The 14,023-nt window shown below is 51.6% G+C and overlaps 1 protein-coding gene across 1 annotated transcript in view; it reads left to right on the top strand.

The window, feature by feature from the left end:
- Positions 1-12,103, top strand: part of IFT122 (intraflagellar transport 122) — a 76,152-nt gene extending 64,049 nt beyond the window's left edge. The window contains exons 22-30 of the mRNA XM_054595683.1: positions 890-1,030; positions 2,150-2,244; positions 5,493-5,593; positions 7,142-7,307; positions 8,212-8,323; positions 8,993-9,118; positions 10,789-10,868; positions 11,188-11,352; positions 11,821-12,103. Coding sequence (XP_054451658.1) covers positions 890-1,030; positions 2,150-2,244; positions 5,493-5,593; positions 7,142-7,307; positions 8,212-8,323; positions 8,993-9,118; positions 10,789-10,868; positions 11,188-11,352; positions 11,821-11,910 — 1,076 coding nt within the window. The 3' untranslated portion in view covers positions 11,911-12,103. The remainder of the gene's footprint in view (positions 1-889; positions 1,031-2,149; positions 2,245-5,492; positions 5,594-7,141; positions 7,308-8,211; positions 8,324-8,992; positions 9,119-10,788; positions 10,869-11,187; positions 11,353-11,820) is intronic.
- Positions 12,104-14,023: the final 1,920 nt, after the last annotated feature.

The raw sequence follows: 14,023 nt of genomic DNA, 5'->3' as shown, positions 1-14,023 counted from the left end.
TATGGGCAAGTGTCACAGCTAGAGCTGCTTCCCTGGCAGCCCCCAACATCCCAAGGGTCTGGCACATAGTAGGTAGAGAAACTTTCTCTTAAATGGATATGGGAATAGTTGAGAGTTGTTGTTGGTTTTGGGGTTGTTGTTTTTTTTGCTTGTGTTCACAAATGTTCGATTGCTAGAACAAAGCCAAAATTTTTTCAAGGTTGTCATCAAAAAGCACTCAGTTGAAGACTGAGGACTTGAGTTGGGCTCAGTTGTATGCCCTTGTGCACGCTGCTTTATCCCACCTTGCAGAGCCCATTAAAAAAAGTCTTCATACTTGACTTGGGGTGGTGAACACACAACACAATAAAGATGATGTATTATAGAACTGTACTGCTGAAACCTATATAATATTATTAACTAATGTCACCCCAGTAAATGCAATTAAGAAAAAAAGAAGTCTCATAAGTCTGTTGTGATGACCCATTGAGGTAATCAGCAAGAAGAGTGCTTTTTAAACCACCAAGACTGTTCATGTGTCAGGTCCTGTTAGTGTCATCTCAGGAGTCATGAGGTTTTGCCCTGGAGTTGGGGTGGGTGCAAAACCTCAGTGATGAAAAACAACAGTTTCGTCCTCAGACTGCCCTGCAATTTGGCCCCTCAAGTTTTTCTTGCTGCCATGCCTTCCAAAGTCGGTTGCTTCTCTCCAACCAAAGAGGAGCATATCTCACTATAGTTTTTTCAAGATACAGCCTCAGTTATTTATAGCCCTCGGCCTGAGAGGCGCATCCGAGCAGTGAAATGCTGCTGCAGATGCTCTGATGAATGTCCTACTTCTCAGCAGCCCCTTGCAAGCCCCGCAGAATTCCCTCTAACTCCTGGAATTGTGTATGCTTTTGTGCCCCTCCAGCGTTCCACAAGGCCGGGCGGCAGGGGGAAGCAGTCAGGGTGTTGGAGCAGCTCACACACAACGCAGTGGTAGAAAGCAGATTTAATGATGCTGCCTATTATTACTGGATGCTGTCCATGCAGTGCCTCGATATAGCTCAAGGTAAGTAAACACCAGCCAGGCTGCTTGTTTTCCCCAGCCCCTCTCTGGCACCAAGATAAACATCGAAAGAGCTGGGACGTTTTAATTAAAGCCCTGGGCTTGTTTATTTGCTGTATTGTCCTGCAGCAGCATAATCTGGTGTGTCATCTTTTTCCAGTTTGCCCATAAGCTTAAAGATGGTATGAGGACTGTCCTGGGGTTATAAATGGGAGGTCCTGCCCTGTGTTGCTAATTCAGAACATGTCTCTCCCCTGCTACCTGGAAGCCCATACTGGGCCTGGGTGAGCTCTGATTTAAAAATTTTTTAAATTAAATGAAAAGATGAAAAAGATCATTTTACAATAACACACTCCAGGTTTTCACTCATCCCAGGCAGGAATATAGTTTCAATGTTGCATTCTTTCACAAGACTTCCCATGATGCACTGAGGGAGTTCTGAAAGCAGCGGGGCAGGGAGATGTTCCTTTCTAGACCAAAGCCAGCATGCAAGAATGGGAAAAACACTGGAATTGGAAGCAGTGACTCATAACAAGTCACAATTCCTTCCTCAACTCTACATCCCTGTCTATTGCATGGGAGTAATCTGGCCCTGCTTCACAGAAGCCATGGTTATAGTTTGATAGCTGTAAAGCCTAGATGTAGGGTAGCATTTTTCTGTTCTGGCCAGTGGTCTGTGATTTCAATAAGGAACGGCACAGTGGAAAGAGGCTTGAGATAAGCATGAATAAAGTTGACGCCTGGCCACCCTCCCCGCCAGGCTCCTCTGGTACGTCTGTGCCAGTGGTCACCCTGTTCTCGCCCCAGTTCGTGTTCTCCTAGTGGAATGACCTCTGGTAGAACGTAGTGTGGGACCTGGGAGAACCTGCAGAAAATGTCCTCAGACTTTTCCTGGCCATGTGCTCTGCCAAGCTGCAACTTTACCTGTCTTGGGATGGCCCCAGGTCCTAAACAGAGCACCTTTTCCATTCACTGTACCTCTTTGCCACTCTTCCTTACATAGGCCTGGTGTAGAGGGAAAACTGACACTGGCAACACTGCCATTGCCTAGCCCTCCCGTCTGGACACAGTTTGACGTGTCTTCTCTCTCCTGCCCTGCTCTCCTCCCACTGCACGCTGCAGATCCCGCCCAGAAGGACACGATGCTCAGCAAGTTCCACCACTTCCAGCACTTGGCCGAGCTGTACCACGGCTACCATGCCATTCATCGCTACACAGTAAGGGGACCAGGAGATGTGTGTCTGAGCTAGGGGCACTGGACGTGTCTTAAATAAACCTACTGGGCAGGGTGACCTGCTGAGAAATCCTGCTCTTCTTCTAAGAGACAAAGTTTGAAACTTTGATTTTCCTTGGTTGGCTACTTGTTTAACATGTAGCAAGCTGTGGGCTTCTGAATTAGTAAGCCAGAGCTAGACTGGATCTTTCTAGTTGCTTTCTTCAGGTTTGGGTGAGTCAGACTCTAGGTTAGCCAGACAAAGGGCTATCTAAAATGATCAGGGTGGGCATTCCATGGGCCCTCTCTTTTAGTTGTGTGAGGGCCCAGCTCTAATCAAAGTCCGGAGGTCCCTCCTTAGCCCTGCAACTGGCTTTCTATGTGACCACGAGCAATTTACTTCCTCTCCCTGGCTCTCAAGTTTCCTTCTCTATAAAACATGAGGGTTGGCTTGGTCTCCAGAAACCCAAATAGTTCTTTTTAGTTACTTTCTGAATCTTTTGATTAAGGCTCTTTAAATTTATCTCCTGACAGTGGGGAACAGGTGACAGGTTGTCATTAGCTTCCTCATTTTGTGTATCCTCAGTCCCTCAACAAATGTTGATTAAGCTCCTACAATGTTAGCTTATTCTATACTGATCAGCCTGGAGGATAATATCAATAACTAACCTTAATTGAGTACTTGCTACATATAGGCAGTGTGCTAAGGGCTTCATTGTGTCAACTAGTTCAAAGCCTTTCAGCCACACTGTGAAATAAGTACTGTCATCCCCATTTTACAGAGGAGGAAACTGAGGCACTAAACAGAGATGTTCCACAGCTAGTAAATAGGAGAGCCAGTACTTGAACCCAGACAGGCGGGCTCCAGGGCCGGTGCTCTTAGCCTTTCCTTGCCCCTCCCCACTAACTGAGAGAAGGCAGACCACGGCCTCACGTCCCAGCTCCACTCTGTGACCCTGGACAAGTTGTTTACTTTCCTTTGTGCTCTGCTTCCTTCTCTACAAAATGGGGTGGAGGGGGTGGAGGAGGGTAATAACAGTACTTACTTGATAGGGTTGTTGTGAGGATTAAATGAGTTAATATTAGAAAAGCACTTGAAAGAGTGCCTGGCACAGAGTAACCCCACGTGAGTGTCAGCTGTTCATACCGCCCGGTGCAGAGGTTTCAAAAGAGTTTTCATCAGACTGCTCTCCCGGGCCAAGCATTTCACAGTTCTTGGACCATCTCTAAGGCCCTGCTTTCCACCTGGGCATCTCTTTGCCACTTGTTTGTGCTGAATTCTCAGTACTCTATTTGCCTCTGGGGAAAGTCTGGCAAGAAAGACTCCTTTGACAGGCCCTGCCTGAGACAGCCATCAAGCCGACATCTCATCTCTCTCCCACACCAGGGTGAGTGGTCTCAAAGGACCTCACCTGCCCTTTCAGTCCTTTCAGGGGCCCTCATCTCTACCAGGTACTCACCTAGAAAGAAGCCCCCTCCCCCAAAAGACCCCAAACTCAATTTAGATTTAAAAGTCAAGGCCCCAGCTCAGCATCAGTTTGCCTGAGCCACTTCAGAGCCTGGCTCTTTCAATCCTTGCTCCTCTTCTTTCTCTACACTTAGAGGCATGAGCTTGGGGTGGGGGCGGTCTCCTCTCTGAAACACCTGAGCCTATGTGGAAGATGTATGTACAGCTGTGAGCTGTGGCAGCTTCATACCAGCTGGGGACCTTGGCTCTTCATTCCAGCCGAGGCTTCTTCACTGGGCCATTCCTCCATTCAGCAAATTCCTGCTGACAGGCCCTGTTGACTGAGGCCTTGGGGCACAGTGGTAAACAAGACGTCTCTGCCCCTGAGGAGTTCATAGTTTAGTAACAAGCAGTTGCAGTACAGTTCCCTCAAGGGAAAAGCTTAGAGGACGAAGGAGACTTCCTGGAGAAGGTGTCCCCTAAGCCCTAAGCCAAGAGGAGGGAGATAAGTAAGGATGAGGAAGTGAAGAGGACGAGGAAGAAGAGCTTTCCTGGCAGAGGTCACAGCATGTACAAAGGCCTGGAGGTAGGTGGTATTTTAGGGTTTGTCAACAGATGCCAGCAGGACAGCTCTGATTCAGAGCAGACTGGAAAGGGAAGCAGCAGACCTTTTCTGACATAATGGCTTCTTTCCCAGGGGAGAAGTGCTAAACCTGAGGAAATTCTCCCCAACGCCTGTTCTTCCTGGGACATTGCTTAGCTTCCACACCTAGTGCAATGTAACCAGAGGCAGGCTCCTCCCTGGCCGTCACCCAGAAAAGGATGCAGTCTCAGGTTTTCTTGGGTTCTTGGAACTAACAACGGCTATAGACATTTAAGTGAGAACTGAAGAGAGAATGCTGGGCTCTAAACTGAAGTAGTGTAAAGTGAGTCCTAGTGAATTTAGACAGTAAAGGCCTAAGTCCTGGTGGGTCCCTGATGAGAGTGGCCCAGCGAGACCTTTAAGGGATGTCAGTTTATCACCATTTAAGCACTTGAGGGAGGAGAGGTAGCTGGCCTGATTAAAGTATTCTCATCTAAAGCAGTCTGTACACACTGTGCCAGATCCCTTCAAAACAGGGTATTCTTAACCTTTTATGGACCATTTCTGATAGAAAATTCTCTCTGGTCTTCTGTGCTGAGCTTCTGGCATCCTCTAGGTACAGAAGACCTATTCATTCAGTTAATGTACGTTGAGTGCCTCATCTTTTAGGGTCCGTGCCAGGTGCTGGGGCACAGGGATGAGCAGTTGAGGCCCTCCTCCTGTGCACATTTGGTGGGCATCAGACAGGCAGGCTGCTGTCAGAGAGCCGAGGGGAGGTGTGCGACTTCATGCTACGCAGGGTTAACCACCTCCCTTTACAGACAGGTTTATAGCATGGTCATGTCTTATATTACATAAAGGTCTTCTTTTTTAGAGCTCAGGGAAGTGGAATCACTACTCAGCCAGAAGCAGCGCCCCTCAGAAGAAAGACATGCTTGGGATTTGGAATCAGATCTGGGTTTGAGTCCCAGCTCTGTTCCTTTCTAACCAGGCGACCTGGGCACACACATCATCTCTCTGGGATGTGGTTTGCTTGTCAGTACAGGATTGTCTTAAAGACCATATAAGACAGTGGCTGTAAAGTGCCCTGCACACAGTAGGTGCTTATTAAGCAGATGTGCTCATTTACTGAAGTATCTTAGAATTATTGACATCTGCCTTTCGGCCTGGCCCAGCGGCAGCTCAGTCGGGGAATTCATTCTGTTTGCTTTTCTTACTGCAGGAGGAGCCATTCAGTTTCCATCTTCCTGAAACCCTCTTCAACATCTCCAGGTTCCTGCTGCACAGCCTGACCAAGGACACCCCCTTGGGCATCTCTAAAGTGTATGCTCTCTGTCCCACTCCTCTTGTCTAATGGCCCTGAGAAGTTCTTTCCAGAGCACTTTGCTGGCAGAAGTTTCTCTCTCTGCAGCAGCCCTCGGGGAAGACGGAGAGCTTGCCCGGCAGCTGCTGTTTGCTGTGGAAGAGACTCAGCCAGGGAGGCCGAGGGGCTAGTGCCAAGAGAAGATTAGTTTTCAGGGCTCTCTGTGCTAGACCCATCACTGGGTCTCTGGCCAACTCTCCAAGCCCTCCCGGAACCCACAAATGGGGGTGTGACTAAAATACAGGAAGTAGCAGGCCTTTGGGTTTAGAATCTTGGACACTTCCTTGGGGAGGCTGGTGGGGGGCATTTGTTCGGCCCAGGTGGATTGAGCACCTGTTGTGCTCCAAGCACCTTGCCAGGCAGTAGGCAACAAAGATACCGTCTAGTTAGGGGGAGTGACAAGTATCAGGGCCTGGTTCAGTGGGACATATGCTGTTTCCAAGGGTAGAATGCAGCTAAGGCTGGGGCCTGGCCAAGGAAGGCTTCCTGGAAGAGGTAACATTCATCCTACTGGCTAAGGTAATCGGGGATGACAGGAGAGTAGATGTTCCAGAGAAGTATCCAGCACATGGAAAGGCGTGGAGGTGAAGTGAGATCTTCACTCAACTTTTCCAGCAAGTTCCATTCGAGTCAGCAGAGTTTCATCAAACCCCTGCCCTGAGATTCACCTTGTGCTGTCCACTGGGCTCCTGGAAATGGCTCCTGACACAGCCCCAGACTCTAAGGGGTCACAGTGGAAACAGAGATAAGGAAACTCACCTTCATGTAACTCCTGGAGTGGAAGGCGCCACACTGGTGGTTTGGGGAGCAGGAACCTCAGGGGCAAGAAAGTGGGGAGGAGGCATGGGACTGAGGTCTCTGCGGTTGGCCGAGGCTTGCTAGGGGGAAGAGGGGAAGGGCACTCACAGGTGGGGTGGGGAGGAAGCGCAGACTGGTCCCAGGCATAGTCAACATTTGAGGTGACCTGAGACTGAACACAGTCTTGTCAGCCTCAGATTGAGGAGCTCAGAAGAAGGCCTCAGAGAGCAGGGGAGGCTGCCACTCAGAAATCGCCAGGGCCCTTGGGAAAGCATAGGCAGAAGTAAGGGCTCTGCACCCAGTGGCCGCTGTAAGCTGTGTCTGCAGGCAGCTTCCCAGGCAGTCTAGGAACAGACTCCAGCCGACAGAGCTGGAGCAGGAGGGCTGGGCTGGCAAGCTGGGCAGCGGGGGAGAGCCATTTTGTCCTGGTCAGGGTACAAGATGAGCCAGCAGCGGGCCCACAGAACCTAAGCAATTTTAAAATATTAATGGAAACTGCACTGTCTCTATCTCTGAAAATATCCCTGGGTCTTGATATCCGAGAAATAGACTTACATCCCACAAAAGAACAAAGCACTCCTCAGGCTCTGGCCCATGCCCTCCTGGCACCGGGATGAGCCGGGTTCCAGCACTGGGCTCGCTCTGAGGGTAGGCAGTGCCAACTTGGTCCCTGGTGTAGCCTTTGCCATCCTTAACCTTGTCATCGGCAGGAACACACTCTTCACTCTGGCCAAGCAAAGCAAGGCCCTGGGTGCCTACAAACTGGCCCGCCATGCCTATGACAAGCTGCAGGGTCTGCAGATCCCAGCCAGGTTCCAGAAGTCCATCGAGCTGGGCAGCCTGACCATCCGCTCCAAGCCCTTCCATGATAGTGAGGTGAGGGCACAGCCCCCTCAGGCTCTGTCTCCTTTGCAACTTCTTTGGACGTCTCCTGACTCTTGAAAGATGGCTGCCCTGCTTTCAGGGGTCTGTGCCCCTTCCCCTGCTGAAGCCCTGGCTTACCAAATCCTGCTCCTCCCTGTTTGCTTCCTCTGTTCTCCACTCAGCACTTCGTGCTCCAGCTGCAGCCCTCGGCTCCCCTGAATCCCGCACCCCTGCCCTCCCTTCTTCTTCCTGGCCTTCCCAGGGTTTCACGTCTGCTGAGACCCAGCCCACACTGCGCCCTTCCCTCCCTCCACACCTCCATGCTCAGGTGGCTCTGCCTTCATCTCATCCTAGAAGCCCCTGCCCTAGACCACCTTTCTTAAGGAACCAGATTATTTCTCCAGTAAATCTACTCCATGCATCTGTAGCCCAGTCTGTGCCTCCACCCTCTTTCCTCAAACCCAGCTAGCTGTTCTTTCTTTCGCAGTCCCCTCCTTCAAGCTCAGCAGAGACTTGACATCAGAAAGACATGGCCTCATATCCCAGCCCCACCATTTCTTAGCTATGTCTCAATCTTTCTGAGCCTGGATTTCCTCCTCTATCAAATGGGGACATGCAAAATAGCCTTCCCATAGTGGCTGTGGGGATAAATGACCCAGTGCAGCTGGTGTGCTTAGCACAGTACCTGGAACATGGTAAATGACTGGTAAATGGCCATGGTTATTGTCCTACCAGGAGAACAGAGCTGCCGAGCCCTGCCTGTGAAGGAGGTGTCTGTGCCCCAAGTGACAAGGCCTTCAATGTCTCTGTAGGCCCTCACTCTGCTTCACATAGCACAATGCCCCTTCCCCACCCACCCAGGTGGCCTTTTCTCTTGGCAGCCCAGCCCCAGTCCGTGGTGCTTGTATTTTTGCAGGAGCTGGTGCCCTTGTGCTACCGCTGTTCCACCAACAACCCGTTGCTAAACAACCTGGGCAACGTTTGCATCAATTGCCGCCAGCCCTTTGTCTTCTCTGCCTCTTCCTATGGTGAGTCCAGTTCATGCTGATGGGGCACCAGTAAATGATGGCTGGGCTCACTCCACTGCTTGTTGGCCAAATGTGTGCTGATTTGTAAATTGGGGACAGTGTGACACCCACCCTGCCTGACACACACAGTCATTCAGGGTCCCCAGAGACAGGACCCACAGTGCTGCCCAAACCTGAAACACCCATTCCTTAGAACTTCATGTGAGGCTATCCATAATGGAAATGCCCAAGGAATAGAGGCCCCTGGTTTGGCCTTTGATCTGGGAGGCTGAGATGGGCTCTCAAGTCCCAGTTCCTTCTATGTTGATGTAGGATCTGAAGCCCCTTCCCAATAACTGGGCAGAGGCCTTGCCTCTTCCCTCAGAGAGGAGCTTATCCAGCTACTGGCTAAAGAAGGAGGAGCCAGAGGCCCCCACTTCTCATCTCCATACACACAGGCACACACTTCCACCCCACTGTACCCCACCCCAGCCCCCAGACATTAAACAGCTTGGAGAGGTGGCTCTGCTGCTTCTGTTTGTGCGCCTGATTTCAGGGAAGCTGCTGGCGGTGGGGAAGGAACTCTGTGATCCTCCTACCTTCTCTCATGCTGCCCAGTGAGAGCATCCAGCCCCCAGATGCTCCCAGGTTGCTCTCCCCTAGCCCTTCCCCATGCCCTGTGCCCTCCAGAGGTGCTGCACCTGGTTGAGTTCTATCTGGAGGAGGGGATCACTGACGAAGAAGCCGTCTCCCTCATTGACCTGGAGGCACCAAGACACAAGCGTGAGAACAAATGGCAAGAAATCACAAGCAGCAGTATCCTAGGCACTGGGCTGGACCCCTGTGTGTGCTCGCACAGGGCCTGGGTGTGAGCAGGAGGCAAGAGGGCCTTGGTGGACGGCTCGGCCAGGTAGGGCAAGGGCATGGCAGGCAATCGCTAAGTGACTGGAGAGGCCTACGTGGTGGCAGGGACAAGCAGGGCAGAGAGCTGGGCAGGATACAGACAGGTATGGGATGGGACAGTGGATGGCCCACAGGTTCAGAAGTGGTATGTGGAAGAAGAGACGGCACCTTGGCCTTTGCCTGTGCTTCATTCCGCAGAGGGCCTCCCACCCACTCCTGGTTCCTGAAAGGCACTGTCCATGCTTCTGGTCATGCAGAGCTGAGGGGCAACTAACACGGCATGTAACATCTGTGTTGATGTCCCCAACTCTCCCAGTCAGGTCATTTTTACTTACAAATAAAGCATGTGATCAGAAAGCATGATGCAGGAAGGCCAAGCAAACAAAAGGGTGTAAAGAAGCTTGTCCGTAGATGGACACTCAGCCAGATCCTGGTGCCCATTCAGCGCTGGTGGGCGGCCATCTCTCCTCTTGGGTCTGCTCTCCTCTGGACAGCTTCATCCTGAGGCAGCACCCACCCGTCCCCATGAGCAATGTCATCTCTACATCCCATCAGCCTTGTAACTCCTCGGAAAGAGTCACACTCCTCCCCGCCAAAGCCCTCTGGGCACACCCTTGCTGAAACAGCTTGGGCCAAAGGCCACACCTCAGCATCTCCCTGTGGTCAGGAACATGTTCATTGTCTCACTGCTCACAGGAGGAGGGCTCCTGCGTATACCCTCCTCACCTGGGGCATTGCTGGCACATGGCAGCTGGGTCAGCAGGTCTGGGTGGACCGGGAGCCTGCATTTCTACAAGCTTTCAGGTAATGCCAATGCTGTGGGCCCATGAACCATATTTAGAGAAGCAGAGAAAGGAAAACCCAGGGAGCTCAAGAAGGGAGACATAAACTGTGTCCACACATGTCTCTGCACGTGCACATCTGCTTAGGCTGGATTGTTGCTGCGGTATGAGACCACATCCTGTACCTGACTCAGCACCAGCAGCCTCTAGTCTGGGATGCCTTTCTCATGGGAGCTCCACTGCCCTGGCCTCCCATCAGCTCTTCCACCACCGCCTGGCAGAGGTGGTGGCTCCCTGGGGTCCTTCAGCCTCATCTGGCCAAGGTTGGGATCTGTAGGAGCTCTCACTCCCTTGTCCAAGAAATGCCATCTTAGGTGCCTACAAACCACCTGGCTGCTTCTGGGTGTTTCTCCAGGAATTGCCAATTCACTGGCCCATTCTACAGCTACACACAGCAGACTTACAGGCCTCTGTGTACAGGGCGCTTCTGGCTAGCAGCCCCATGTGAGCCATGCCATGGTCCTTGTGGGGCAGCAGAGAGCCCATCAGAGCCCTCTTCCCTCCTTCCCCACCTGTGCACTGGGACCCGGTCCTCCACATTCTGTGACCAGGGCTGTTTGCTCCCTGGTCTGTGTTCCCTCCATTCCTCCATCTGGAAACCTGTCCCACCAGCCCTGCTGCTCTTCCCCAGAGCTCTAGGGAGGCCTGGACAGAGTCTCCTGTGAGTCTCAGCACATGGGTGGAAGGTGGGGCCTGTTTCCCATTCAGTCTCAGGTTCTGTCCTTGACCAGACTCCTCCAGATTCCCAGACTCTAAGACTGGACGAGACCATGGACTCCATGGGAGATGATGACCCATTCACTGCAAAGCTGAGCTTTGAGGTGAGGGCGCCTCTGTGAGTGATGGGCAGTTGAGACCAGCGAAGCCTGTGGGGAGGGTGATCTTAGGTCCCTTCTGTACATACTCCTTGGTGTGAGGAAGAACTTGCATCCTGTCAGGGCTGCTGGGGAAGAGGAGGTGGTGGGCTTTCTGTCACCAGAGATGGCCAACAGGGGCTACATGACATCACAGGGTACTGTCCAAGTGGCAGGGGAAGTCTCTGGGGTCCTTCCTGGCCACTCCTAAAGATTCTGGGACTGTGACCCACAGAAACATGTCCGTGATTGAGTGCCCCTTGCTTCCTGCCCACCCACCCTGTAGCAAGGTGGCTCGGAGTTTGTGCCTGTGGTGGTGAGTCGGTCGGTGCTTCGCTCTATGAGCCGTCGGGATGTCCTCATCAAGCGCTGGCCCCCGCCCCTGCAGTGGCAGTACTTCCGCTCCCTCCTGCCTGATGCGTCCATCACCATGTGTCCCTCCTGCTTCCAGGTACCGTGCCCACTGCCTACAGCTCGTGTGGTGTCCAGTTTCTTTCTGTTGCTTTCCCGTTGCCCGAATGTCCCCTTGGGGAGGCTCTGCATCTGGGAGGAGCAAAGGTGATTCCCGAGGAGCCAAGGCCCAGCTGGGAAAAGGGACTCCGCTGTCCTCCCTTCTCCAGCTTGCTTCCCTTGTGCTGTCTGGAATGACCTTGCCCCAACCCTGGGCTGGACTCTGCGCACCAGCCCTTCATCTCAGAGGGCTGGGAAAGTATGATTCACCTTTGAACTTTATAAAACAAGGGGCACCAGACCCTTTCCCCCTTCCTCCCAGTCTTTAGGCAAAGGTGTCCTGGATCTGGTGTTCTAAGCCTGACTCAGCGCCAAGCCACTTCCCCTTGGAGGAGCAGTGGTCTCCGCCAGGCTCGGGGCTGAGGCACACCTGGAGCTGCTGCCCAGGGTCACGGCTCTCTCTCCTCAGATGTTCCACTCAGAGGACTACGAGCTGCTGGTACTTCAGCACACCTGCTGTCCCTACTGCCGGAGGCATATGGAGGACCCCAGCCCATGACTGGCACCCTGGACTCCACCGTCTCCCTTTGGGTCACCTTGTAGTCAGCAGTAGAAGGAAGAAAGAGTTAAACTGTTAGAATGTGTGTTCTGCCCAGATGAAGGTTTTTTTATTTTATTTTTTTTTAAGGAAGGGGCCTGTGTAACCACAGAATTTCTATTTATGGCATTTCATACCTTGTAAATAGCACCAGGAGATGGAGAAGAGAATGTACATATATTTTCTAAAAAAAAAAAAAAAAAATCTGTTACTTTCAAAACGGCTCTGAGTTGTTCATGGCAGCCTGCTGGAGTCCACAGATCTGTCAGACCATTAACATGTACACTTTGCAAACAGATTGCCTCAATAATTACAAATAAAGGGGCTACTTATTTTCATCAGTGTCTGCATTTTAGCAAATCTTCATATTGTCTGCAACTTAATTTCCTTATGCAAAAGTGCACCTGTTTCTAATTTGATCTGAGAGGAACATTACATTTGTGTTCTCTTAAAATTTAATCTAATCAAAATGGCAATATGGGAGTGAGTAGAGGAACAGAGTTTATTTATTTATATATATTTTGGTTTAGCGGGGCTCCATCTTGACAAGAAAATAAGATACCTGGCTCCAAAGAAGATGGCAAAGAGGGCCCTTCCCCAGAAGAAGTACTTACTGGCTGAGGACAGGCCGCCTTTACCACCTTCCCTCCAGCTCCTGTCGTGAGTGGGCTCCATCTGAGGGCCTGCTAAGGTCCCTTCCCCTGAGCATCAGCAATGTCCGATTTGGAGCTCAAGGACGTGGGTGGGTAGCAGATGGGAAGCCGGGGAGGGAGAACTGATATTTACTGGGGAAATTTTCTGTGCCAGGTGTGTTTCATATGTTGTCTCAGTTTTCACAGCAGCTCTGTGGAGAAGGGTTTTGATTTCCATTATACAGCCACAGGAGCGGGAGGAGGTGCTGGGGCCCAGGGAGCTCAACCGGCCCTGGGTGGGAAGCCCCTGATCTGTCTATCCCAGAGGCCCTGCTGCCTTCACCTCCACTCTACCTGCCCCGGAGGCCGTGAGCAAACAAGCACTCCTCGCAAAATCCTGACAGCAGGAGAAAGGGGACAAGCCAAAAACCACCCTTGTGCTTAGTTACTGATACCTTACAGAGCATCCTGCGAAGTGGGCAGAGCATGACAAAGATCCCCATTGGAGGGGTGAAGAGGGGAGCGGCCGCAGAAGCCAGCCCGTGGTGAGTGCAGGAGCTGGACCCCTGCCCCACCGCCTTCCCCGGCCTCCCTCTGCGTGTCTCTTGGGAGATGATGGAAGAAAATGAAGAAAGGGAGCCAGACAGTTGTGCCAACAGAACTCCTCCGTTGAGTGTCTAATTACTTACGATCATGCATGCTCTCTCTCGCTAAACATTTATTAATGTGTTAGGATTTCCATTAGCACATTACTTGAACCAAAAATCATTTGCATATGGCTGGGAAAAAGAGAGGAGAGGGAGAAAACAGCCCCAGCTACCCAACGGGAAGGTGTCAATCACAGTGACAGATCAGATGGTCCATGGCTAGAGCAGAGGGAGGGGACCCAGCCTGAGACTCCAGCATGCATCTTTCAGCTGAATAACACAAAAATGAGCGTATGCCTTGCCAGGCTCTGCTGCCACAGAGAAGCTGAGCTTTGGAGGCCTGAGTCTGAGAAACAGTCACTGTGACTGCCATTGAATCAAGTGCTCGCTGAGTGCCGGGCTCAGTGCTAAGCACTTTCTACACATTGTTCTATTTAATCCTCAGTAGCCTCCACGGGTCCCCATTATAAAGATGATGAAACTGAGGCTCAGTGATGTTTTCATTGATTTAAGAAATATTTATTGAGCCAAGACAAGACACATCCAGGAGCCGCCTTTGCTTTATTGCTCTCCTGTCCCATCTGGGATGGGGTCTTGACCAGGTCCAGTCCTCTCTCCAAGGCTGTCTCCTGAGATATACAAAGAGACCCCCTCCAGCTCTGACACTAAGATTCAGGTCTCAGGCTCCATCTGTTGACCCTGGTGACCCCTCACATACTGCGGTGAAGCAGGCCCCACAGGGATCCTGAGGTACCCATTTCACTAAGGAGAATGAGGCCCCGAGGGAGGAGTGGC

Source organism: Pteronotus mesoamericanus, unplaced genomic scaffold (assembly GCF_021234165.1).
Source record: "Pteronotus mesoamericanus isolate MK-2021 breed Mesoamerican mustached bat unplaced genomic scaffold, CSHL_Meso_final scaffold_54, whole genome shotgun sequence".
Classification (NCBI taxonomy): domain Eukaryota; kingdom Metazoa; phylum Chordata; class Mammalia; order Chiroptera; family Mormoopidae; genus Pteronotus; species Pteronotus mesoamericanus.
This window is presented reverse-complemented; position numbering and strand designations above follow the sequence as displayed.